Genomic DNA, 25,773 nt, shown 5'->3' on the forward strand with positions numbered 1-25,773 from the left:
GACACACATCTAGATGTGGTACAGTTTCAGCATTTTCAGTTTTTGTAGACTCGATCACCACTTTGGGGGTGACACTCCAATGCAGAATCAAAGGAGTACTGCACTACTGGAGTGCAGTCTCTTGAATAAGATATTAAACTGAAGCCCTGACTGGCCTCAAGTGAAGACGAAAGATTCCACGTTGGCAGAATTTTGAAAAAGACAGCGGAGGTGGCTCCAATGTCCAGGCCAATATTTATCTCTCAGCATCACTAAGAGGAGAGTGTGAAAGAAAAGAGTGAAGAATAAAAGGATGGATAGAAGAATGAAGGAAGCAGAAGTGGTGGTGGAGAACAGTGAACAAAGTAACTGTGGTTGAGAGAGAGAGGGAAAATTGTGGTGGCAAAGGGCTGAACTCTGAAAATATGCAGAGTTACCCTTAGATTTGACTCATCAATGTTGTCCTGGCCAGACTCCCATCTCCCACCCTCCAAAACATCAAGCTCATTCGAAACTTTGCTAGCTATATTTTAACTTACACTACGTTATGTTCATCCGTCACCCGTGTGATACTAATCTACATTGGCCTCTGGTTGACCGATGCCTTGACTTTAAAATTCTCACCATTGCATTTAACGTCCTCCAGCCATACAAATCTCCATGGTATTTGTGTTTGTCCACTTCTGCCTAGTGTGTATACCTGATTTTAATCATTCCACCACTGGGATCATGCCTTCAGGTGCCTGGCTGCAAGCTTTATGATTGTCTTCCTGCTCCACTGTTCTTTTCCTTCTTTAACACACTCCTTAATATCCCTCCATATTCGACAAAGCTTTTGGCCTTTCTCTTACTGTCTACTTATGTGACTCAGTGTCAAACTTTGATTATCGCTTTTGTGAATTGTATTTATGGTGTTTTACTGCATTAAAGGTGCTATATAAATAAAGTTTGTTGTCATGGTTCGTGTTTTGGATTACATTTTGGGTCAGAACAAGATTGACAATTATTTCCTTATTGAGTCCTAATTCTACAGCTAGACACACCGACAAACGACACACAGGACCCCTTTCCAGTGAAGCAATATCTTGTTTAATACAGTTTGTAATAAATTATTGAACACATTTCCATTTCCATGGGAAATTACCATAATGTCTGCAAGATGTGGATTTTAAAAAAAGTGCATTTCCCTCTTATAAATCACAAAATTTAATCTTACCAATTACATTCCAGCAGTCAGAGACCCATAAATGACCCTCTCCGTTCACAAAATATTAATTGTGGGCTACTCAAACAGTGGAAACGTGCCCATGGAATCAGGTGTTTTAACATGAAGGGAGGAAAACCAGGAAGATGGGGAGTAAAGTGTTAGTGTTCAGAAGTGGTGGATACGTGAGGGTTGGTCAGAGATCAGTAAGTCTTTTAACCCACATGCAAAAAAGCCATATTACAATCAAGGATAATGTGTGACGGGAGAGAGAGAATTACACAGAGAGAGCGCTGCACTTAATCCTTGTAATAGCATTGAATACATCAGAATAATATACACTGGTGTACATAGCGTCTGCTATTATCATTACAAAATATAGAATTCTAGTGCTCTGCTAAGTCTGAAGTTTAATATTACAAACTAAAATAACAAGTGGTAAATTCAAAATTATTTTTGGCCCCCTGCAGCCTGTGATGTGGAAGGCGCAGTCAGAAGAATATCCAAAGGTTCTCATGGCTGTAGACCCACAGTCGGACTCACGACAGTGCCCCAAGAAGTCTGTTGAATCCATTAAGAACAAGAAAACACTGTGAGAGTAATCGTCAGCAAGTGATCCTCGTTTCCACCAGGTGTACCATTGGTGGAAACGATACCTGGCCTGAATTTAACCCATTCACACTGGGTATCTTCTGTGTCACATTGGCACTGATGGCAGTTCCCTGCATATTCCCAACATGTTAAAATGTAGCTGGGATGTCCGTAACTTGCTACTGGCACCAATCTGATATTCTGTTGAGCCTGTGTTTCATCCCATAGGGGCTTTGCTTTTGTGTGAAAGTCTTTGTGTGTGTTTGTGTGTGTGTGTTTTATATATATATATATATAAATGTTTACATGCATGTATGCCTGAAAGTTGATTATAGTTAAGTGTTTGTGTGAGCATATGTTTGCTGGTGTGCATATTATGTGTTTATGTAAAAATGTATCTATATCTGTTAGTGTCTTTGTTTATCTTTGTGTATTTATATGTAAATGTATGTGTGTTAACGTATTTACATGTATATGTTTGCTTATGTATATTTGCATGTGTAATTTGTAAGATGCATTTATGTAAGTGACCAGTATGCGTGTATTTAAATGTTGCATATGTATATATGCTTGCATTAGAGTTCATGTGTAAGGTGTGTATGCGTGCATGTGAATGCATCTGTGTTTTTATTAGTGTGTATGTGTGTTGCATATGTAAGACTGCATGTTTGAGTGTTTATGTGAATGCTTTTGTGTAAGTACGCGTTTATGTAACTGTGTATGCATACATGTATGTACCATGCAAGTGTTTGTGTATATATGTAAATGATATGTGTGTATATGTATGTGTACTTGTGGTTGTCATTAACACACTAAAATCTCCAGAACACTATTATTTAATATATTCTTTGGTTGTGTGACATTAGAAGTGATAGGAGGGGAACAATTATCAAATCAGATTGCTGGCCAGAGTCTTCGTCATGGTCTTTATGCCTTTGACTTTTATAACATTATGGGTGGATGGAGTTCAGCCACAATCTCACAAATGCAGAGCAGGCTCAAAATGCTGAATGACCTCCTCTAGTTTGTATGTTCCCATTTTCTTCTAAGTATTTTTTTGCTGGGGAAGAGGGGAGGGGTGTGTTCTTTTGGAAAGGTCTCTGTCTTTTGTTTATCCTGTTGAAGTCAAGAACATCACCCAGCTGTGATTCTAACATTGTACATCCTCAGTCCATTCCTCGCAATCACATGTAGGGCACAGGATTTCCAAGAGTTTTGACAAGTGTAGTTTTTTTTTGCTGTGCCTGTCGTTGCTAACTGATGTCAGGTCCCTCGTTCAGGAAATACGTACACATTTCTCCTTTGCCCTTGACTTTAACCAGTCCCCGGTACTCCAAGTGGTAGTTTTCAGCTGACAGGACCTGGTACATATCTGTAGTCACCTGAGGAGATCATGGACAAACAAATTAAAGGATGACAACAAGATAATGCAGTTAGAGAAATCAACGGGAAAATACAAATGATTGTAAATACATGAATAAAAGAAGAGTAAAAACAGCTATTACTTTGTGCATAATTGGGGGCAGAATTTGTAAGGACCATTCAGGAGGGTTTCTTGACACAGTCCAATCAGGAAAGAAGTTATACTGGACCTGGTTTTGGGAAATGGGCCTGGCCGGGTGAGTGAAGTTTCAGTGGGGGAGCATTTCGGGAGTAGTGACCATAATACCCTGAGTTTTAAGATACTCATAGATAGGGATAACAGAGCCCTCGGGTGAAGCTGTTAAATTGGGAGAAGGCTAACTATGACAACATTAGGCAGGAACCTGGAGATGTGGGAATACTTCAAATGGCTGTCAATATGAGTTCAGGAGCGGCACGTTCCTGCGAGAATAATGGATCAGTATGGCAGGTTATGTGAAGCTTGGATGACCAGGGATGTTATGACCTTGGTCAAAAAGAAAAGGGAAGCATACATAAGGTCTCGGAGGATGGGAACTGACAAAGGCCTTGAAGTATATAAGGAAAGTAGGAAGTAACTTAAACAAGGAATTAGAAAGGTCAAAAAGGGTCATAAATACCTACAGCACAGAGGTAGGTCGTTTGGCCCAAATTGGTCCATGCCAAACAATATATCCATCCACGCTAACCCCATTTCCCAGCACTTGGCTCATATCCCTCTAATCCTTTCCTATCATGTATTTGTCCAAATGTCTTTTAAATGATGTTAATGTACCCAACCCCAACCAGGTCTGTTGGCAGCTCATTCCGTATGTGTATCACCCTCTAAAAACGTTGCCCCTCAGGTCCCCTTTTATTCTTTCCCCACTAACCTTAAACTGATGCCCTCTAGTCCTCAATTCTCTAACCCTGGGAAAAAGACAGATTGCATTCATCCTTTCCATGCCTCTCATGATCTCATACAGTTCTTTAAGACCCTTCGGTCCAACCTGTCCATGCCGATCAGATATCCCAACCCAATCTAATCCCACCTGCCAGCACCCAGCCCATATCCCTCCAACTCTTCCTATTCATATACCCATTCAAATGCCTCCTAAATGTTGCAATTGTACCAGCCTCCACCACTTCCTCTGGCAGATCATTCCATACACGTACCACCCTCTGTGTGAAAAAGTTGCTCCTTAGGTCTCTTTTATATCTTTCTCCTCTCACCCTAAACCTATGCCCTCTAGTTTTGGACTCCCCGACCCGAGGGAAAAGACTTTGCCTAGTTATCCTATCCATGCCCCTCATAGTTTTGTAAAGCTCTATAAGGTCACCCCTCAGCCTCCGACGCTCCAGGGAAAACAGCCTCAGCCTGTTCAGCCTCTCCCTATAGCAAAGATCCTCCAGCCCTGGCAACATCCTTGTAAATCTTTTCTGAACCCTTTCCAGTTTCACAACATCTTTCTGATAGGAAGGAGACCAGAATTGCACGGAATATTCTAACAGTGGCCTAACCAATGTCCTATACAACCGCAACATGACCTCCCAACTCCTATACTCAATACTCTGACCAATAAAGGAAAGCATACCAAACGCCTTCTTCACTATGCTATCTACCTGCGACTCCACTTTCAAGATGGTATGAACCTGCACTCCAAGGTCTCTTTGTTCAGCAACACTCCCATGTTGGGAAGAAGTTTCCATTGGTAGGAGAGATTAGGACCAGAGGGCACAGCCTTAGATAAAGGGAAGATCTTTTAGAACAGAGATGAGGAGAAACTTCTTCAGCCAGAGAGTGGCGAATCTATGGAATTCATTGCCGCAGAAGGCTGTGGAGGCCAGGTCATTGAGTATATTGAAGACTGAGATAGGTTCTTGCATATGAAGGGGATTAAAAGTTACGGGGAGAAAGCGGGAGAATGGGGTTGAGAAACGTATTAGATTTGGAAAATGTGGTGCTGGAAAAACACAGCAGGTCAGGCAGCATCCGAGGAGCAGGAGAATCGACGTTTTGGGCATAAGCCCTTCTTCAGGAATGAGGCTGGTGTGCCAAGCGAGCTGAGATAAAAGATAGGGGGGAGGGAATTTGGGGGACGGGCGCTGGGAATACTATAGGCGGAAGGAGGTGAGGTTGAGGGTGATAGGCCGGAGAGGGGGTGGGGGCGGAGAGGTGAGGAGGAAGATTGCAGGTCAAGAGGGTGGTGCTGAATCCGAGGGTTGGGACTGAGATAAGGTGGGGGGAGGGGAAATGAGGAAGCTGGAGAAATCTACATTCATCCCGTGTGGTTGGAGGGTTCCTAGGCAGAAGATGAGGCGCTCTTCCTCCAGGCGTCGTGTGGCCAGGGTCTGGCGATGGAGGAGGCCAAGGACCTGCATGTCATTGGTGGAGTGGGAGGGGGAGCTAAAGTGGTCTCCTCTACATTGGGGAGACAGGCCGTCTATTTGCGGAACGTTTCAGGGAACACCTCTGAAACACCTGCACCAACCAACCCAAACGCCCCATGGTTGAACACTTTAGCTCCCCCTCCCACTCCACCAATGACATGCAGGTCCTTGGCCTCCTCCATCGCCAGACCCTGGCAACATGACGCCAGGAGGAAGAGTGCCTCATCTTCCGCCTAGGAACCTTCCAACCACACGGGATGAATGTAGATTTCTCCAGCTTCCTCATTCCCCCCCCCCCCACCTTATCTCAGTCCCAACCCTCGGATTCAGCACCACCCTCTTGACCTGCAATCTTCCTCCTCACCTCTCCGCCCCCACCCCCTCTCCGGCCTATCACCCTCACCCTCACCTCCTTCCGCCTATAGTATTCCCAGCGCCCGTCCCCCAAATTCCCTCCCCCCTACCTTTTATCTCAGCCCGCTTGGCACACCAGCCTCATTCCTGAAGAAGGGCTTATGCCCAAAACGTCGATTCTCCTGCTCCTCGGATGCTGCTTGACCTGCTGTGTTTTTCCAGCACTACATTTTTCAACTCTGGTACTCCAGCATCTGCAGTCCTCACTTTCTCCTCCTTGAGAAACTTACTAGCCATGACTGAATGGTGGAACAGACTCGATGGGCTGAATGGCCTAATTTCTGCTCCTATGTCTTATGGTGTAATGTGATTTCAAAGACAGCACCTCTAACAGTGCAGTGCTCTCTTGACACTGAAATGGGAATTGCAGACAAATCCTTTTAGATATTTTAAATCAAACTGTTCAGGTATGTTAGGACATACATTTACAGCAGTAGGACCTGAACCTGGACCTTCTGGCTCAGAGGTGGGGACACTCTGCCACAATGGCTACTTTTCAAACTTCCCATCTGACATGTTAGTGACAAGATTTTTATGCTTAGGTCCTGGTGTGGGACTTGAAACGAAGTTTGCTCAAGGGATTATTCAAAATCTACTTGTTCCCCAGTTAGTTCTGATAGTTTACTTCCAAAATTTTTCTCAGCAGTTTCAATATTTACTTTTTTAATATTCAGGGTTTTTTTAGATTACATTACATTACAGTGTGGAAACAGGCCCTTCGGCCCAACAAGTCCACACCGACCCGCCGAAGCGCAACCCACCCATACCCCTACATTTACCCCTTACCTAACACTATGGGCAATTTAGCATGGCCAATTCACCTGACCTGCATATCTTTGGACTGTGGGAGGAAACCGGAGCACCCGGAGGAAACCCACGCAGACACGGGGAGAACGTGCAAACTCCACACAGTCAGTCGCCTGAGGCGGGAATTGAACCCGGGTCTCTGGCGCTGTGAGGCAGCAGTGCTAACCACTGTGCTACCGTGGGTTGGCGTGTCGCTGGCATGGCAACCATTTATTGCCCATCCCTAGTTACTCTGAGTTTAGTGGTTTTCATAGGCATTTTGTTGGCCATCCCTAATTATGCTTTGAGATGGCCATTATGAGAACTATACTACTGAGGACCACCCCCCCAACCAGCCCCATATTCTCAGAAGTTGAATTTGGGTCTCTAAATTGCTGGAACAGTGATATTTTCACTACACTTATCATATTTCTGTCTCACTTATTAGGTAACCTCAGAGGGCCATTAATAGTCAATCCTGTTGGTGTGGGACTGAAGGCGTCTCTCCCACCTTTATGGTGATCAATTGATAATCGATTGATTGGTAGATACTTGATTAGTTTTTCTCTCAGCTACGCAGCAATGCTGGATCTGTGACCAAACATGTAAGGGGTAGACAGCCATTAAATTCGGAAGAAAACAATTCAATAGCTTCTGAAAAGAACAAAATATTCACCTCAAAGCTATGGAAGTATGGTGGCTTAGGGAGAAACAGAAACTTGTTTTGCGTGCCATTTGCTTTCACTTTGTCATGAATTCAAAGTCAATTTAAGGTATAGGGCAGAGGTTTTTTCATTTACCTGAATTCTGTCAGGGACTCCTGTACTGTCCATTCTACTTGCCACATTGACTGTGTTTCCCCAGATGTCATACTGAGGCTTGCGGGCTCCAATCACTCCTGCTACAACAGGGCCAATGTTGAGTCCTAGATAGTAAAGGAGAGATGAATTATCACTCCTGCGCACTCACATTTATTACAAATCTCCAATCTCTTCCCAGAACCTCAGGACATCGAACTGCTCATTTGTTGCTTCTATGATCTACAGATTTTTCAACCTCACATTTACTATCAGCTAACCATTCACTTTGATTCATCACGTGCTGATTTGAGAGATTTAGAATTGTAGGGCCACAGGATTAAGGTTGGAGAATAGGACTGAATAGATTGCTCAACAGAGACCTGGCAAGCACTTAATCAGTTCAATGATCTCTGTTATGTAATGACTCTATAATTTTATCCCAGCTTGTTGTTTCTCTGCCTCAACCCTCGCTCACCCAAGCTCAAACAGCTACTGGACTATAGAAATGAGGAATTCACTGTTGCCTGTCATCAATGCAATGAAACCCACAACTTGACTTTACTGATTAAACACATCAGTCTGCTCTTCTGCAGATCCAAGTATGAGAAAGTTTTTCACTACACAGAATAAGAGAAAAATGAAATATAAGTCAGAGTTACGATGCATGTATGTGATTACGATGAGAATGGTAAACAAGAATGGTGAGTTTCAGACCGGGAGAAAGTGAGGACTGCAGATGCTGGAGATCAGAGCTGAAAAATGTTTTGCTGGAAAAGCGCAGCAGGTCAGGCAGCATCAAAGGAGCAGGAGAATCGACATTTCGGGCATAAGCCCTTTTTCAGGAATGAAGGCCTGAAGAAGGGCTTATGCCCGAAACGTCGATTCTCCTGCTCCTTTGATGCTGCCTGACCTGCTGCGCTTTTCCAGCAACACATTTTTTTAGCGAGTTTCAGACCAGACTGGCAAGTGGAAGTACGATGATGTTGCTACAACAGAGACTTAACTCAAAGAAGGGCAGGACTGGACATTAAACATTCCTGGATACAAGGTGTTTGGGAAAAAATGGAAAGGACAAAAAATATGGAAGGGTGGCAGTATTGATGAAGAAGAGCATTGCAGCACTGGAGAACGTGGGTAACCTATAGATGTCATGGACAGAATCAATTTGGATACAACAAAGGACCAGGAAAGGTTTAATTACATTGCATGGCGTAGTTTATAGGCCACAAATAGTGGGAAGCATTGAGAATTTTCAAGGTAATTACAGAGGCATACAAGTCTTACAGTAGTCACAATGGAGGATTTAACTATACGAATATAAACTGATATTGTAAGGTAGAGGGAAGAGAAGAGCAAACATTCCAACAAAATGTTCAGGGGAATTTTTTATAGTCCAATGAGAAAGGAAACACTTCAAACCTGTTTCTTAGAAATGAAGTGGGTCAAGTAAATCAAGTGCCAATGGAAGAACATTTGGTAAATAATAATCGCTTTATTGAAATATTTGGGTGACTATGAAAATGGATTATGAACAATTCAAAGTAAGAATAATTAATGAAGGTAGGCCAATGGTAATGGGGTAAAATGGACCTTGATCAATTAAACTGGAGTCAGAGTCAGAATTTGACAGGAAAACTGATTGCTGGACAATGGACTGCATTCAAAAAAGAACTTGTTCAGGCAGTCAAGTTATCTTCCCTTGAAAGGGAATGGTAGGGCAATGAAATTCAGAACTTCCTGTATGACAAAAGAGGTAGAAATTTGATCAGGGACCAAATTGGGGATTTACACATTACAGCAGATGGCATGGCTGCTTTGAAAGCCTTGATTAATTCTTTGCATCTGTCTTTAAAAAGGATCTGAAGTAATTAATCAAAGTAAAAGGTTATATATTGGAAATCTTTTTCATGCAGTGAGTGGTTAAGACCTGGAATGCTCTTCCTCAGTGTGGTGGAGGCAAGTTTAATCAAAGTTTTTAAAAATGAAGTAGATGGTAATTTGAAAAGGAACAATGTGCAAGTTTTAAAGGAGAAGACAGGAGAATGGTATTAATTGGTTGCTCATTCAGAGAGCCAGTGCAAACATGATGGACTGAATAGCCTCCTCTGTATTGTAACAATAATGTGAGTTTGTGACAATGTTTTTGCAAGAAGTGAACCCACACACTGACTGGCTGGCAACTCTGGATCATAGGAGAGCACAGCACAGGAGGAAGCCATTTGGCCTATCTTTCTTTGGGCTGGTCAATTAGTTCCACTCACCTGTAATTTGCCACATTAAAAATAAAATGCTTCCTCATGTTACCTTTGTTTATTTTTGAATGATGATAAATCTGGTTACTGCTACTTGAAACATTCTTCTCTACGAAATGTCTTCCTAGTCGTGATCCCCTGGATTAATTTGCCTTCTTAGCCGTTGATGCATAATGAAGGGCACCTGTAGTGCAGTTATAATGTACTTGTCTCTGAGCCAGGAGGCCCAGGTTCAAGTCCCACCTGCTCCAGAGGTTTGTAGTAACGCCTCTGAACAGATTGATTAGAAAATGTCTTGCTAATTTTAAAGGAATAATCCTCAGTTTCTCAGGTGCACCCACAGAACTGAAACAGCTTATCCTGAGCACCATTTTAGTAATTGTCTTCTGGCTAAAATTACCTATTTTCATCTGGAAGTTATTGAACGAGTGCTCATTGATGTACTTCATCTGGTCCATCAGCCTCATGGCATAGTCTGCCAGTGCCTTGATGTGTGTCTTCCCAACTTTGTCGTAAGTGGAATCATTCAGACCCGATGCTGCCATATATGTACTACCTATAGTTTTAATCTTCTCCAGCTGTTGGAATTGTTCTTCGCTGATGATCTGCAATGAACCAAACAACATCGGATTGGAAGTCGACCATGAAAATAGTCGACTGGGAAAACTACCACCTTCAAGATCCCCTCCAAACTACACGTCATCCTGACTTGAAACTGTACAAACAAGGAGCGGGAGTAGACCATTCAGTCTCTTGAGTCTGCTCCATCATTTAATAATGTCATCGTTGATCCAATTCTATCTCATATCTGCAAAGCTGCCTATTCTGATAACCTTTCAACCTCTTGCTTACAAGAAGCTATCCACGTCTGCATTAAAAATATTCAATGGCTCTTTGCCACTGCCTTCTGAGGATGTGAATTCCAAAGACTCATGATTCTATGAAATAAAAAAATGCATCTCTTCTCTATTTTAAACATCCTTATTTTTAAACAGTGGACTCCTAATTCTAGATTCTCCCACATTCTTCCTTCCACATCCTCACTGTAAAGACCTCCTCAGGATTCTGAATGTTTGAATTAAGGCACCTCATACTCTTCTACAGTTCAATGGCCGACCCATTGTCTCCGCCTGCTCCTGCCCCACCGAACTCATCTCCGCATACCTTGACACCGTCCTGTCCCCCTTAGTCCAAGAACTCCCCACCTACGTTCGGGACACCACCCATGCCCTCCACCTGCTCCATGATTTTCGCTTCCCCGGTCCCCAACGCCTTATCTTCACCATGGACATCCAGTCCCTGTACACCTCCATCCCCCATCACGAAGGACTCAAAGCCCTCTGCTTCTTTCTTTCCCGCCGTACCGACCAGTGCCCTTCCACTGACACCCTCCTTCGACTGACTGAACTGGTCCTCACCCTGAACAACTTCTCTTTCCAATCCTCCCACTTCCTCCAAACGAAAGGAGTAGCCATGGGCACCCGCATGGGCCCCAGCTATGCCTGCCTCTTCGTAGGATATGTGAAACAGTCCATCTTCCGCAACTACACTGGCCCCACCCCCCACCTTTTCCTCCGCTACATCGATGACTGTATCGGTGCCGCCTCGTGCTCCCACGAGGAGGTTGAACAGTTCATCCACTTCACCAACACCTTCCACCCCGACCTCAAATTCACCTGGACAGTCTCAGATTCCTCCCTCCCCTTCCTCGACCTTTCTATTTCTATCTCAGGCGACCGAATCAACACGGACATCTACTACATACCGACCGACTCCCACAGCTACCTGGACTACACCTCCTCCCATCCTGCCCCCTGTAAAAACGCCATCCCATTCTCCCAATTCTTTCAACTCTGCCGCATCTGCTCCCAGGAGGACCAGTTCCAAAAACGCACAACCCAGATGGCCTCCTTCTTCAAGGACCGCAATTTCCCCCCCGACGTGGTCGACGATGCCCTCCACCGCATCTCTTCCACTTCCCGCTCCTCCGCCCTTGAGCCCCGCCCCTCCAACCGCCACCAGGACAGAACCCCACTGGTCCTCACCTACCACCCCACCAATCTCCATGTACAGCGCATCATCCGCCGTCATTTCCGCCACCTCCAAACGGACCCCATCACCAAGGATATATTTCCCTCCCCTCCCCTATCAGCATTCCGTAAAGACCACTCCCTCCGTGACTCCCTCGTCAGATCCACACCCCCCACCAACCCAACCTCCACTCCCGGCACCTTCCCCTGCAACCGCAGGAGGTGCAAGACTTGCGCCCACACCTCCCCCCTCACCTCCCTCCAAGGCCCCAAAGGAAACTTCCATATCCGCCACAGATTCACCTGCACCTCCACACACATCATCTATTGCATCCTCTGCACCCGATGTGGCCTCCTCTATATTGGGGAGACAGGCCGGCTACTTGCGGAGCGTTTCAGAGAACACCTCTGGGACACCCGGACCAACCAACCCAACCACCCTGTGGCTCAACATTTCAATTCCCCCTCCCACTCCACCAAGGATATGCAGGTCTTTGGACTCCTCCATCGCCAGACCACAACAAAACGACGGTTGGAGGAAGAGCGCCTCATCTTCCGCCTAGGAACCCTCCAACCACAAGGGATGAACTCGGATTTCACCAGTTTCCTCATTTCCCATCCCCCCACCTTGTCTCAGTCAAATCCATCGAATTCAGCACCGCCTTCCTAACCTGCAATCTTCTTCCCGACCTCTCCGCCCCCACCCCAGTCTGACCTATCACCCTCACCTTGACCTCTTTCCACCTATCACATTTCCGACGCCCCTCCCCCAAGTCCCTCCTCCCTACCTTTTATCTTAGCCTGCTGGACAAACTTTCCTCATTCCTGAAGAAGGGCTTATGCCCGAAACGTCGATTCTCCTGTTCCCTGGATGCTGCCTGACCTGCTGCGCTTTTCCAGCAACACATTTTCAGCTCAATGGATATATGTCCAGTTTGTTCAATCTTTCCCCATAGCTAGCCCATTCTAGGTATTAGTCTGGTAACCTCTGAACTGCTTCCAACATATTTACATTGTTCCTTCAAAAGGACTGACACTGCACAGGACTCAGGTGCAGTTTCAGCAGTGCCCTGTATAACTGAAGCACTGCTGATTGGTCCAAATCTTGGGCGTCATCCTCTCTCTGTAACAACAGTGCAGTGGACATGGCACAGTGGTGTAGTGGTTAGCACTGCTCCCTCACAGCACTATGAACCTGGGTTTGATTCCAAACTTGGGTGATTATCTGTGTAGAGTTTGCACATTCTCCCCGTGTCTGCATGGGTTTCCTCTGGGTACTCTAGTTTCCTCCCACAGTCCAAAGACGTGTGGATCAGGTGAATTGGCCATGCTAAATTGCTCCACAGTGTTAGGTGCATTAGTCAGAGGGAAACGGGTCTGGGTGGGTTACTCTTTGGAGGATTGCTGTGGACTTGTTGGGCCAAAGGCCCTGTGTCCACACTGTGGAGAATCTAATCTAAAAAAAAGTTATGTAACCACACTTGTACTCCAGACGCCCACGCTAATTATCTGAGGACATGGGGTTTAAGCCCCAAAATAGAAGCTGAATGAATTTAAATTCAGTGAATATAAATCTGGAATTGATGCTGTCATTAATTGTCATAAAAATCCTTCAGGTTCACTAAGGCCCTTTAGGGAAGGAAATGTGTCGTCCTTACTGGGTCTAGCCTACACGTAACTCCAGACCCACAGCAATGTGGTTAACTCTGAAATGGTCTGGCAATCGGTTCAGTTCAAAGATAATGATTAATGGGTGACAAATGAAGGTCTTGTTAGTGACGCCCTCAAAAATGAGAGAATGTATTTTCTACAAGTCCTGTGTCCACTCAGCAAAGGTCAGTACCACCAGCAACACTTACCTCATCAAAGTCAGCAATGATCTCATTTAAAAGTCGCAGGCACTCGACTCCTTCGTTGTTTGCCTCCAACTCAACGTAAAACTCAGAGAAGTTGCTGATGGAGGCGAACATAACAGCAACACATTCACAGGACTGGTAATACAGCTCATCATTACGCCTCTCACGTGCAAGGAAATGTGCCGCAACGTCTTTTGGCAGGATGTTGTGCAGTAGGCGTCTGTTGTAGGCCTGAAGTTCCTCCATTTCTTCTTTCTCTTCAGTCGCCTGGGCCAGGAAGTGCAAACAGTCATTACTGTGTTGACAATCTCCAACACTTATTTTCAGCTAAAGTCAGGCTTGCAATCTATATACAGTGTGCCAGATCATATTTACTGTGCAGTATCTGACCACATCTCTCAGGTATGATAAATCATTTCTTTTATTTAATAAGATGATCTTTCTCTGAAATACGAGTACATAATACTGCACATTTGGTTTTAATAATAACATTGAAGTTTAAGAAATTAAGATACACGTTGTTCTGCTAAAATGCCCATTTTGTGAATGCAAATTCACTATAACACAATTGACGAATTAGTGCGAACTTTTAAAGCATATAGTGGTTACAACATGATTTCAGCCCCATTTGATGGTGCTACTACACGATTTTCTTATTACATGGGGTTGCATGAGAATGGATCTACCACATTATACCAGAACCGACTGTAAAATAGAAGAAACCACAGTACTCAGAATAAACACAATTTATAAGATTTTGAGATGCACAGTAAAAGTAAAATCCTCAATCTATCCCAACAGCATCCCTTCATAGTACTCAAACATTAGAGAAAATTCCCTTCTCTATCACTTCTCTAGGTTTGAATTAACTATTGCATTCAATTCCTAGTCTTGAAGGTGTGATGGCCCTTTCTTTAAGTATTCACACAACTTAGCTTAGAGTTATAACTAAACACTACCTGGTGTAGAACTTTCAAACTGAACCCTCACACTGAGGTAACCTATTTATAATTTTTCTGAACTAACTCCTTGCTCCAGGAAAACTGTGTTCTTAAATCTAACTTCAATCAGGATGTCTGCAACTGAAATCAAAAGGTTCCTGAGCTTTGGGCACTTCAAACAAGAAAGAAAATAAATCTTGATACTTCTAACTGAAAGCAGGTTAATGCTCTTTACTGTTTGCTCTGTCCGCTTGTAAAATTCTCCCTGTGCAAACAAAATCCCATTCACACTTCAGAAACTTTCTCTCTCATATTAATTTAAAAAAGACTCCAGAAATACTCACAAATTAATCACTAAACACCCTCATTCACACAGACCAAAACCCATATGCCACTAGTTCAAACCCTAAGCTCTAAAATGAATGACAGTAAAATATATATATATATATAAAAATCACACACCTTACATGGCAATACTACACATTTAAAATCAGTATATTAACACATGACTCGAGAATACTTAAATTCTTAAAAAGAAACAAAAGAAAAATAATACACAACAAAAACAAACGTTGCTGGTAAAGTTCAGCAGGTCTGACAGCATCTGTGAAGAGAAATCAGAGTTAACGTTTGGAACCACTGACCCTTCCTTAGAATTGATGGTAGTTAAGAAAATGTCACTTTACAGGCAGAAGATAGGGTGGAGGAGGGGTTAAGGAGCAAATGATAGGTCGAGATAGAGCCCAAAGGGAGAGAAGAACAGTTGGACAGAGAAAGGAGTTGATTACAATCTGGCTGGGAGGGTGAATAGATGTTAGTGGAGACTGTTAGTGGCTAACTGTAGGTTATGGCAGACTACATGATAACAAGGCTTGGGTATGTGGAGTGGGTGATGAGAACACGGGAGTGTTCAGGCCCTAAAGTTATTGAACTTGATATTGAGTCCAGAGGGCTGCAGAGTCCCCAAATGGAAAATGAGGTGTTGTTCTTCCAGCTTGCACTAAGCTTCACCAAAACACTGCATCAAGCCTGAGACAGAGACATTGGTCAGGGAACAGGGTGGTGTGTTGAAGTGGCAGGCAACTGAAGCTCAGGGGTTTTTTTGTAGGCAGAGCGTAAATGTTCTGCAAAGGAGTCATCCAATCTCTACTGTGTTTCCCCAATGTAGAGGAGACCATATTGTGAGCAAATGTAGCACACTAGATTACGTGAAGTGTAGATAAAATCCTGCTTCACCTGGAAGGTATGTTTGGTCCCTTGGATGCTGAGGAGGAAGGGAGTAAATGAGCAGGTGTTACACCTTCGATGGTTGCAAGGGAAAGTGTTGTGGGGTTATTGGGGGATTGTTGGGAGTGAAGGAAGAGTGGACCAGGGTGTCCTGGAGGGAACAGTCCCTGTGGAAAATACACTTGTCTTCATTTTATTCAACCCTGTTAAAACATCCTTATCTCTTCGTTTTCAAGCTTCAAGTTTCATTATGGGAGTCTAGACTCTACAAAATCTGCAAGGTCTATTTGTTAGTAGAACACAGATATACTACCATGAAATTGAAGCATATTCTGTTTTTAATTTTAGTTTCTTCAAACATTTCTTGCTGACTCACAGAAAGCTCCCTGAATTTGCAACGAGTTGAAATTAAATTTAAAAATCAGACAAAACCAGGTTATAGTCCAACAGCGCTGCTCCTTCATCAGGTAGTTCATCAGCCTTCATCAGGATCCTTCGTCAGACCGAGCAGAGGCTACGGAAACAGATGAATGGGCACCGCACAACAATCAACAGACAGGAGTGTTCCCTCCCAGTTGGGGAACATTTCAGCGGTCCAGGACATTCAACCTCGAACCTTCGGGTGACTGTCCACTGCATTTTACACACATTCACACAGACCCTCTCTCATACACAAGCTCTCTCTCATATGCTCGCATACACACCCCCTCCCCACACTCACATGCACACATTCATGCACCCTCACAGACTTATACCCTTTTACACTCACACTTACACACATACACACATTCTCTCACAGACACTAATAACTCCCTGCCCCCAACACACAGTCTGACCATTGTGACACAGACAGTCTCACACAGGGCACCTCACACCTTCAATGCATTATCTGGGTTGATATGACACAAATTGTTAAAGTTCACTTGAAAATGTAACTTTAAAAAAGCTCTGCGATTTACACATGAAAGAACTGAAACCAACATGTTCCTTCCAAAAGATGAGAGACTGAACAAATAATCCAGGTCTTCTTCAATGTATAATTTCAGTTACATCACACTGTAAAAGTTTGTTATAAATTCTGTGTCTTACGACCTTTTACTCCACAACCACCTGATGAAGGAACAGCGGTCCTTCCAATTAAACCCGTTGAATTATAACCTGGTTTTGTGTGATTTTTAACTTTGTACACCCCAGTCCAACACTGGCATCTCTAAATCTTGAAACTAAATTGAAGAGATTTTTCTAAACAAAAAATCCTTTGAATAAATGTACTTCCCATTCTGAACCACTTGGAGGCACTATTGTCCTTGGTTTGAGTCCATCTTTACTATTATTACTTAGCAGTGCTGTACGGACCCTTTCAACACAGTAATGTTCTACTTAATGCAACCAGTCAACGAATATCACACACTTTGGGCACTCGAATTTTGAACTCAAGGTCAAGACGTTGTGAGTAATGTTAGTAAATGCTGGCAGAAACACTCATGGGAAAATAAAGACAGTGGGAAAATCTAGGTTTCCCTTTTATAGAGTCATAGAGTTGTACAGCACGGAAACAGACTCTTCAGTCCAACTTGTCCATGCTGACCAGATATTCTAAATAAATCTAGTCCCATTTGCCAGCATTTGGCCCATATTCCTCCAAATTCTTTCTATTCGTAGACCCATCCAGAATTGTACCAGCCTCCACCACTTCATCTGGCAGCTCACTCCATGCACATCCTCTACATGAAAATGTTACCCCTTAGGTCCCTTTTAAATCATCCCACCCTCACCTTAATTCTATATCATCTAGTTTTGGACTACACTACCCTGGTAAAAAGACTTTGGCTATTCACCCAATCCACGTCCCTCATGACTTTATAAACCTCTATAAGGTCACCGGAAAACAAATCTTAGGAGGACTTATACACTTAATGGTAAGGTCCCAGGGAGTGTTGCTGAATAAAGAGACCTTGGAGTGCAGGTTCATAGCTCCTTGAAAGTGGAGTCGCAGGTAGATAGGATAGTGAAGAAGGCGTTTGGTATGCTTTCTTTTATTGGTCAGAGTATTGAGTACAGGAGTTGGTATGTCATGTTGTGGCTGTACAGAACATTGGCTAAGTCACTGTTGGAATATTGCGTGCAATTCTGGTCTCCTTCCTATCGGAAATATATTGTGAAACTTGAAAGGGTTCAGAAAAGATTTACAAGGATGTTGCCAGGGTTGGAGGATTTGAGCTATAGGGAGAGGCTGAACAAGCTGGGGCTGTTTTCCCTGGAGGATGGGAGGCTGGGGGGTGACCTTATAGAGGTTTATAAAATCATTAGGGGCATGGAGATGGTAAATAGACAAAGTCTCTTCCCTGCAGTGGGTGAGTCCAGAACTAGAGGGCATCGGTTTAGGGTGAGAGGGGAAAGATATAAAAGGGACCAAAGGGGCAACTTTTACATGTATGGAATGATCTGCCAGAGGAAGTGGTGGATACTGGTACAATTGCAACATTAAAAAGGCATTTGGATGGGTATATGAATAAGAAGGGTTTGGCGGGATATAGGCCAGGTGCTGGCAGGTGGGACTAGATTGGGTTGGGATATCTGGTCGGCATGGACGGGTTGGACCAAAGGATCTGTTTCCATGCTGTACATCTCTATGACTCTATGACATCCCTCAGCTTCCGACGCTCCAAAGAAAATAGCCACAATCTATTCAGCCTCTCCATGTAGCTCAAATCCTCTGACTCCGGCAACATCCTTGGAAGTTTTTTCTGAACCCTTTCATGTTTATCGTGCTTTCTGGTGGCTCAGCCAGTGCAAAGGTCAAAGGGGAAAACCCAACATATAAGCTAATGCATTGGCAGAGATAATCTCTAACCCTAATCATAATCCAAGTCAAATCACCAAACCTAAACCCCAGACCCAAACTTAACTGCATTCTTGGCTGTAGCTAGATCTGACAGAAGTCCTGGCTCACATCCTAAACGAAGCCTGAGCCTTAATTATTTCCTGATCCTAACCCTCGGAATGATGCTATACAAAACGAACCCAAAAACTAGAGCAAATACTAATCATTGCATTAACCGTAGTTTTGACCCCAAAATCACAGGACTATCCATAACCCTAAAAGTAATCCAGGTTCAGACTGAATCCTACTTGCAATACTAACCTCAGCACTTTTCCTACCCCTATAATAACTGTAACCATAGGCCGCATCATAACTTTAACTCTCGATCTTATCCTAATCCTATCACTAAGTTCCGATACCCAGCCCTGACACAAAACGCAATTCTATACGTCAGTTGTTGCTTCCTGCCTACAGCCAATGGAAAACAATATGGTTAATGTTTTATATCCATTTTATAGCTGATTAGATTAGATTCCTAAAGTGTGGAAACAGGGTCTTCAGCCCAACAAGTCCACACCAACTGTCTGAAGAATAACCCACCCAGACCCATTTCCATCTGACTAATGCATCTAGTACTATGGGCAAGTTAGCATAGCCAATTCACCTGACCTGCATATCTTTGGACTATGCGGGTGGGGGGGGGGGGGTGCCTGATGCAGACACAGGGAGAATGTACGAACTGCACACAGACAGTCACCTAAGGTGGTAATCGACCCAGGTCGCTGGTGCTGTGAGGCAACAGTGCTAACCACTGAGCCACTGTGCCACCCTAAATGAAGATATCATTTTTCAAAATTATATTGCAAAAGTTTTCAAACATGAAATGACACAACATTAACAAGAAAACATCTTCAACCCAGCATTATCAGATTAGTCATGATCTCGCTGAATGGTGGAGTAGAGCTGATAGGCTTTAGTAGCTTACTTTTGCTCCTGTATCTTATGGTTTTATTAATATTTTGGAGCCACTGCATTAAAATTAGGGTCACATAACCTATTAAAAGATCTGCCTGAGCATCTGTCTTGGGTGGTTTGATTGTTAAAGATCAAAGAAATGCTTTGGTTATTCCACTGAGAAGAAAATGCAAAGCCACACACTTGGGAGACCATGGTAGCAACCCCTCATTTTGTGATGAGCAGACTCTAAGTTTCCTAAAGTCCCAGAAAGGTATTGCATGGGGTGTGACCCTTGGATAAGGATGGTCATTGGAACAGGGTTTACTACTGATGGTAGAAACTCTCTAAAAACTGAGGAACATGCCTAAAAATGGTCATTTTAAATTAAACCTTGGTGAAGCGGCAATACAAAACCCTTCGGAAGCCGGGATCAGCAGTGGACTGTTTTCCAGAACGATTGCATGGAGAGAGCAATATGTATAAAAGGGAAATGGTTCTCTCTGCGGGTTAACGTGTGAGTTGCCTACAAAGGGAAAATAGTGTCTTGCCAATAGTCATTGTCGTCATTTATTAAAGTAAAAGTTTTAAAATCGTGACATGCCATTCGTTGAGCTCTTAACCAGAAGTTCAAATTTCTTGTTAAGTATTACCAGTCTATCTGGTGGAGGTCATAATAAAGTCAAAGCTCTAACTCTTCCTTATTACTGCACTGGAATATCATAAATAATTACATGTTCAAATCTCCAAAGTAGGACTTGAGCCACTCATTGGGGTTCATTGAGATAAATGTACAGCCACTCGCAACACACTACAAAGTTAACTTATTCATTTCAGTTGTACCATTTCCTTTTTATTGTACATTTTGCCTCCTTTCAACATCACCACATAAATCTTTAGAAACATTTGTAAGAACCACTGTGGTCCTCTGTTACCTTTCTCACTTGTCAATGCACAAACATAAAGTGTCATTTGGACCTTGCACCATTGTTGAACTGACTGAGGATGTCATGTCATTGTTTTCAAATTGGAGTCACTGGCAAAAATAGTGACTCCAATTTCCCCCACTTTCCCCCAACCCATGTAGTTGAATGGCACTGAAGCTAATGTTATCCTTCACGCGCTGAATGAGATCAACTCGCACCTGCACAGATTAGGAAACTTGCTGGTGTGAATCGCTCATCAAGCACCAGTTCAGAAGGTGAAAAATCATTTCATATCGACAAGCAACTTTTCAACCTGTTGGTCAATGACTCAGGAGTTAATCATGTAGAGAGTTACAGACATGGCTTGGTGTTGAAGAAAACTTGGCAGCAGAATAATGGTTGTGGCTGACTTCCTACCTGCAGTTTCCAGAGGAAATCCAACCTGGCAGTTGATTCGACCTGCTGAGCATGTAGATAGAGTGCCAGAACAAACACCGTGATTACAATAGGAGTCATGATCTTCAAGGCGACCTTCGAGAACTTCAGGGGGCTGTTACAAGGAAGGAAATAATATGAGCTAACAGCTGTAACCGAAGGAATTCTTTGCTGAGTTCTCACATTATAGCCAAACAAAAAGTGATTGGGACATGCATGAGCAAGTTAAAAGCTGAGCAACTCAACTGAGTTCTGTGCTTAACAATCAAGCTTCAAGTTGTTTCTCACATCTCCACTCTCCAAGTCACACTGGCTCTGTGTCTGAGTTAGATGACTTTCAAACTTTATATACTAATGTTTTTAGACAATTTAAACCATTGTCACATTATTTTAACACTTTTATCTTCTCTGTATGATATAAAATATAAATACATTTTTGTTATTGTCTTAGCCTGCTGACACTACCTGCGTGTTCTTGCTCTTCATAGGGATAGATGTACCTTGTATGCAGGATTAGTGGTGCTGGAAGAGCACAGCAATTCAGGCAGCATCCGAGGACATGCATCCAGGGTTGAGTGTGGTGCTGGAAAAGCGTAGCAGGTAGGGAGCACCCGAAGAGCAAGAGAATCAATGTTTCGGGCAAGAGCCCTTCAGCAGGAATTTCTGAAACGTCAACACTCCTGCTCCTCGGATGCTGCCTGACCTGCTGTGCTTTTCCAGCGCCACACTCTCAACTCTGAACTTCAGCATCTGCAGTCCTCACTTTCTCCCATTGTATGCATCCAGTCTAACCTCGTGCGATAACAAATTTCCCGTGAATTACAAGAGCCTGAATGATAAGTCCAGTCCTGAATCCTCCAGAGACTGGATCCCCTAATTTCTCAGTTTGTCTCCACCACAATATACTCGAACAGGAAACGCTACAAGTAGAGTTGGCATTTCTCTACAGCTGGGTCCCATGTGTGTGAGTTTTGGTGGCTGTATTGATATGACACTTCCCTTCTTTCTTTTGCTCCTGAAAAGAAATTGCAATTCTATTAATGCCTGGATTAGAAAGAGTATTTTCAGGGACTAGATTCAAACACATCACCGAAGCTGGAGAAGGAGGTCTGGACAAATGGAACACAACATTCCAATTTTGCATTTGTATTCTGTTTCTGTGTCAATTCAATGTAATCCAATGATTCCCCCAATACCAGAGAACAAATACCAAGTGCTTTAAAGGTGCTGGCCTTTAATTTTCACTTGTATTGATTTTTTTTGCACGCATTGCAAAAAATTAATTTTATTTATCATTAGATCATACCAGGAAATTGAAGAAATAAATAACTATTGACTTCAAAGCAGTGAAGTGAGGAAATGAATCTTGCTGCTGACATACATGAGCAAACTTCAACTGTAAAACCATGCTCATGTAACCCTTTCAGACCTTGTGCAAGAAGAAAATTGATTTTCATTCTGGGTTCAAAACATGGATGCCAAGTGAAAGGATGGCTTGAATTTAATGCACATAACCTTTCTCCCAGAGGCAGGGGATCTTGTGGTTGGTCAGAGGGTGTGGGTGGAGATTAGCTGCCTCCTCCAATCAAGTGCAGGGTAGAAAACTTTCAACTGGCCTTCCCATCTGGGGGCTAATTGAAGTCCTAAATGGCAATTAAAAAGGCTCATCCTGACTCTAGCAAAAACCTCCAGCATTATGTGAGGCTTGTCATCTGAAAAGATTAGATTCCCTACAGTATGGAAACAGGCCCTTCGGCCCGAACAGTCCACACTGACCCTCTGAAGAGCAACTCACCCAGACCCATTTCCCTCTGACTAATGCACCTAACACTACGGGCAATTTAGCATGGCCAATTCACCTGACCTGCACATCTTTGGACTGTGGGAGGAAACCGGAGCAAACCCACACAGACACAGGGAGAATGTGCAAACTCCACACAGACAGTCACCCGAGGCTGGAATCGAACCTGGGGCCCTAGTGCGGTGAGGCAGCAGTGCTAACCACGGAGCCACTGCATAACAAGCTTCAAATTTCACCATCCAGAGAATTAGCTGAGTTTCTAGATTAATAGGCTAGTGATAATATCAATAGGCCATCACCTCCCCTATATCAGTAGGCCATCACCTCATTTGTTTGCAGTCTTCTGGGATTAGTTGGTGGTATGGAGGGGTTCCTCTCCCTCATGTATTTTGTACCTGATTGAGGGACCCAGCATTGAGAAATGAGGACCTAGTGAAAAGCCAGACAGTGACGCTCACTAGCGACTCACCTCCCCACCCATTGTCACTGCAGTCTCACCACACTTACTCCACTTAACTTCCAGGAATTCCATCCCACCTCACATCCCTGATTCCAATCTTCTGCTTGGCACCCGATGCAATACCAGCAGTGGCCACTGCTCCAAGAGGCACTGCAGAGCTGCTGGCCTCTGACTGTGAGCAAGGACTTGGGAAAAGGGCAGCAGAGTAACAGCGGGTTTGAAAGTCATTTAAAAACCGCACGGATTGTAAAAGGCCTAGCATTTCCGAACCACCCAGACTCAAACCTACATAACACAGAGCTCAGGTTTTGGATTGAAACAGGATTTTGAGCAGGAAGGCAAGTCTAAGAGGGTGAAATGCAGTCAGTGATGTGGGGGGAAAGGCCACAACTCAAAGGCTGGGGAGAAACCAATCGAGTTGTACAGGAACTGATGTTAAAACTAATCTCATAATGCTCAATAAAATTACAGGCCTCATTAACAAAGAAAAACCAAGTTAAATGGGACAAGTTTAAAGAAGATCTACTTTATAATAAATGTATCATAATCAGGAGAATACTCACCATGTCCATGTTCCGTTGATGGGGCTACTGGAGAGGAAAAGAAAGAATCAGTCAGCAACAATTTACTAAAGAACATTAAAAATTACTTCAAAATTATTCGAAGTATTCTGGTGGGTCAGGTTGGAAACTTTCCAATAAAGTGCAAGCATGTGTATAAAGCATGGTTTTATAAGCACATCACATTTGGAGCACTGAGACGATCTTCCTGAGAGTCAGAGATCTGTTTTCTGAAATTTACTCTTCCATGAGATGTGGACATCTTTGCCGCCTATCACGAGCTGTCCTTGAACTGTTCTGGTTCTGAGGACAGTCATGAGTCAACCACATTACTCTAAGTCTGGAGTCATGTGGAGGCCAGACTGGGTGAGGATGGCAGAATTTGTTTTCAGAATGGCATCAGTGAACAATATAATTACCGTATATACTCGTGTATAGGTCAATCCCATATATAAATTGGCCCCTTATTTTTGGCCAAGATATCTTGTATTTTCCATTTATCTCGTGTATAAGTTGACCCTAGTTCTTCACAGTTACAGATCAACACTTATAAGTCAGTGCCTGCCCACTGTATTCCTCTCCAGCTTTCCAGTCTGCTGGCCATATCGCTCCATGCCAGGTCTTCCAGTCCACCAACAGTCACGCTCCACTCCAGGTTTTCAGAATTACTGTAATGGTATGATAGTACATGGCGACCGCCATATCCGCGGAATTGGTTTCAGTTACCCGCAGTTTACCACGGCCTGAACATATAACAGGGAATGTTCCAGATCCAGGGACCGGGGGCTGCCAGGATGGTAAATTTCCCATTTTATCTATTCTGTTGATAAATATTCATCCCCTCGAAAACATTACCTCATGTATAAGTCGATTAACATTTTTAAAAAGTCTTCAAAATTCGATCTATACATGTGTATATACGGTATCAGTGATCATTGTCACCATCACTCCTTTTGTATTCCAAATTCATTATCTAAATTTAAATAACACCAATTTAAATAACCTACCAGGCAGCATCATGGCTCAGTGGTTAGGATAGCTACCCCTACACTGCCAGGAACCTGGATTCAATCCCAATCTCGGGCGACTGTGCGGAGATTGCAAACTCTTCCTGTGCCTACATGGGTTTCGGCCGGATGTTCTGGCTTTATCACACAATCCGAAGAAGTGTAAGTTAGGTGGATTGACCATGCTAAATTGTCCGTAATGTCCATGAATGTGTTGGCTAGGTAAGTCAGCCATGGTAAGTGCAGGGATGGGGTAAGGGCCTCAGGGTGTGATGCTTTTTGGAGGGTCAGTGCAAACTCAATGGGCGCATGGCCTCTTTCCAAACTAGGGATTTTATGCTGAGGTGGGATTTGAACTCAGGTCCCCAGAGCCTCAGAGTAAAGCCTCTTGATTACTAGTCCAGTGACATGGTCACAATGTCACCAAATCTTTGTTTGCAAATTGGCTGCTGTGTTTTCTGCACTAACACGGTGACTACACTTTAAGAATACTTCATTAATCGTTTCTCAATGAAATAGATTAGATTAGATTAGATTACATTACATTACATTACATTACAGTATGGAAACAGGCCCTTCGGCCCAACAAGTCCACACCGACCCGCCGAAGCGAAACCCACCCATACTCCCACATTTACCCCTTACCTAACACTACGGGCAATTTAGTATGGCCAATTCACCTGGCCCTGCACATCTTTGGACTGTGGGAGGAAACCGGAGCACCCGGAGGAAACCCACGCAGACACGGGGAGAACGTGCAAACTCCACACAGTCAGTCGCCTGAGGCGGGAATTGAACCCGGGTCTCTGGCGCTGTGAGGCAGCAGTGCTAACCACTGTGCCACCGTGCCGCTGTGCCGCCCACGTAATCTGTAATCTGTAATCTGTAATGTAATCTGTAATCAAATACAAATGCAAGTTTTTTTTAATGACAGATGGTCTCTATTGCTCAAAGG

General features: G+C 43.6%; 1 protein-coding gene across 2 annotated transcripts in view; it reads right to left on the minus strand.

Annotated features, from left to right (window-relative positions):
- Nucleotides 1–1,045: 1,045 nt before the first annotated feature.
- The window catches only part of adcy5 (adenylate cyclase 5), a 424,142-nt gene continuing 399,414 nt past the window's right edge, over nucleotides 1,046–25,773 (minus strand). For both annotated transcript variants that reach the window (XM_087989343.1, XM_043694258.2), the window contains 6 exons: nucleotides 23,815–23,841; nucleotides 20,973–21,105; nucleotides 13,687–13,950; nucleotides 10,198–10,402; nucleotides 7,546–7,670; nucleotides 1,046–3,156 (listed from right to left, as the gene is read on the minus strand). In XM_087989343.1, coding sequence (XP_087845469.1) covers nucleotides 3,028–3,156; nucleotides 7,546–7,670; nucleotides 10,198–10,402; nucleotides 13,687–13,950; nucleotides 20,973–21,105; nucleotides 23,815–23,841 — 883 coding nt within the window. In that variant the 3' untranslated portion in view covers nucleotides 1,046–3,027. The remainder of the gene's footprint in view (nucleotides 3,157–7,545; nucleotides 7,671–10,197; nucleotides 10,403–13,686; nucleotides 13,951–20,972; nucleotides 21,106–23,814; nucleotides 23,842–25,773) is intronic.

Source organism: Chiloscyllium plagiosum, unplaced genomic scaffold, assembly GCF_037043375.1.
Source record: "Chiloscyllium plagiosum isolate Xiang-an unplaced genomic scaffold, Cpla_swu_hap1 HiC_scaffold_7, whole genome shotgun sequence".
Taxonomy (NCBI): domain Eukaryota; kingdom Metazoa; phylum Chordata; class Chondrichthyes; order Orectolobiformes; family Hemiscylliidae; genus Chiloscyllium; species Chiloscyllium plagiosum.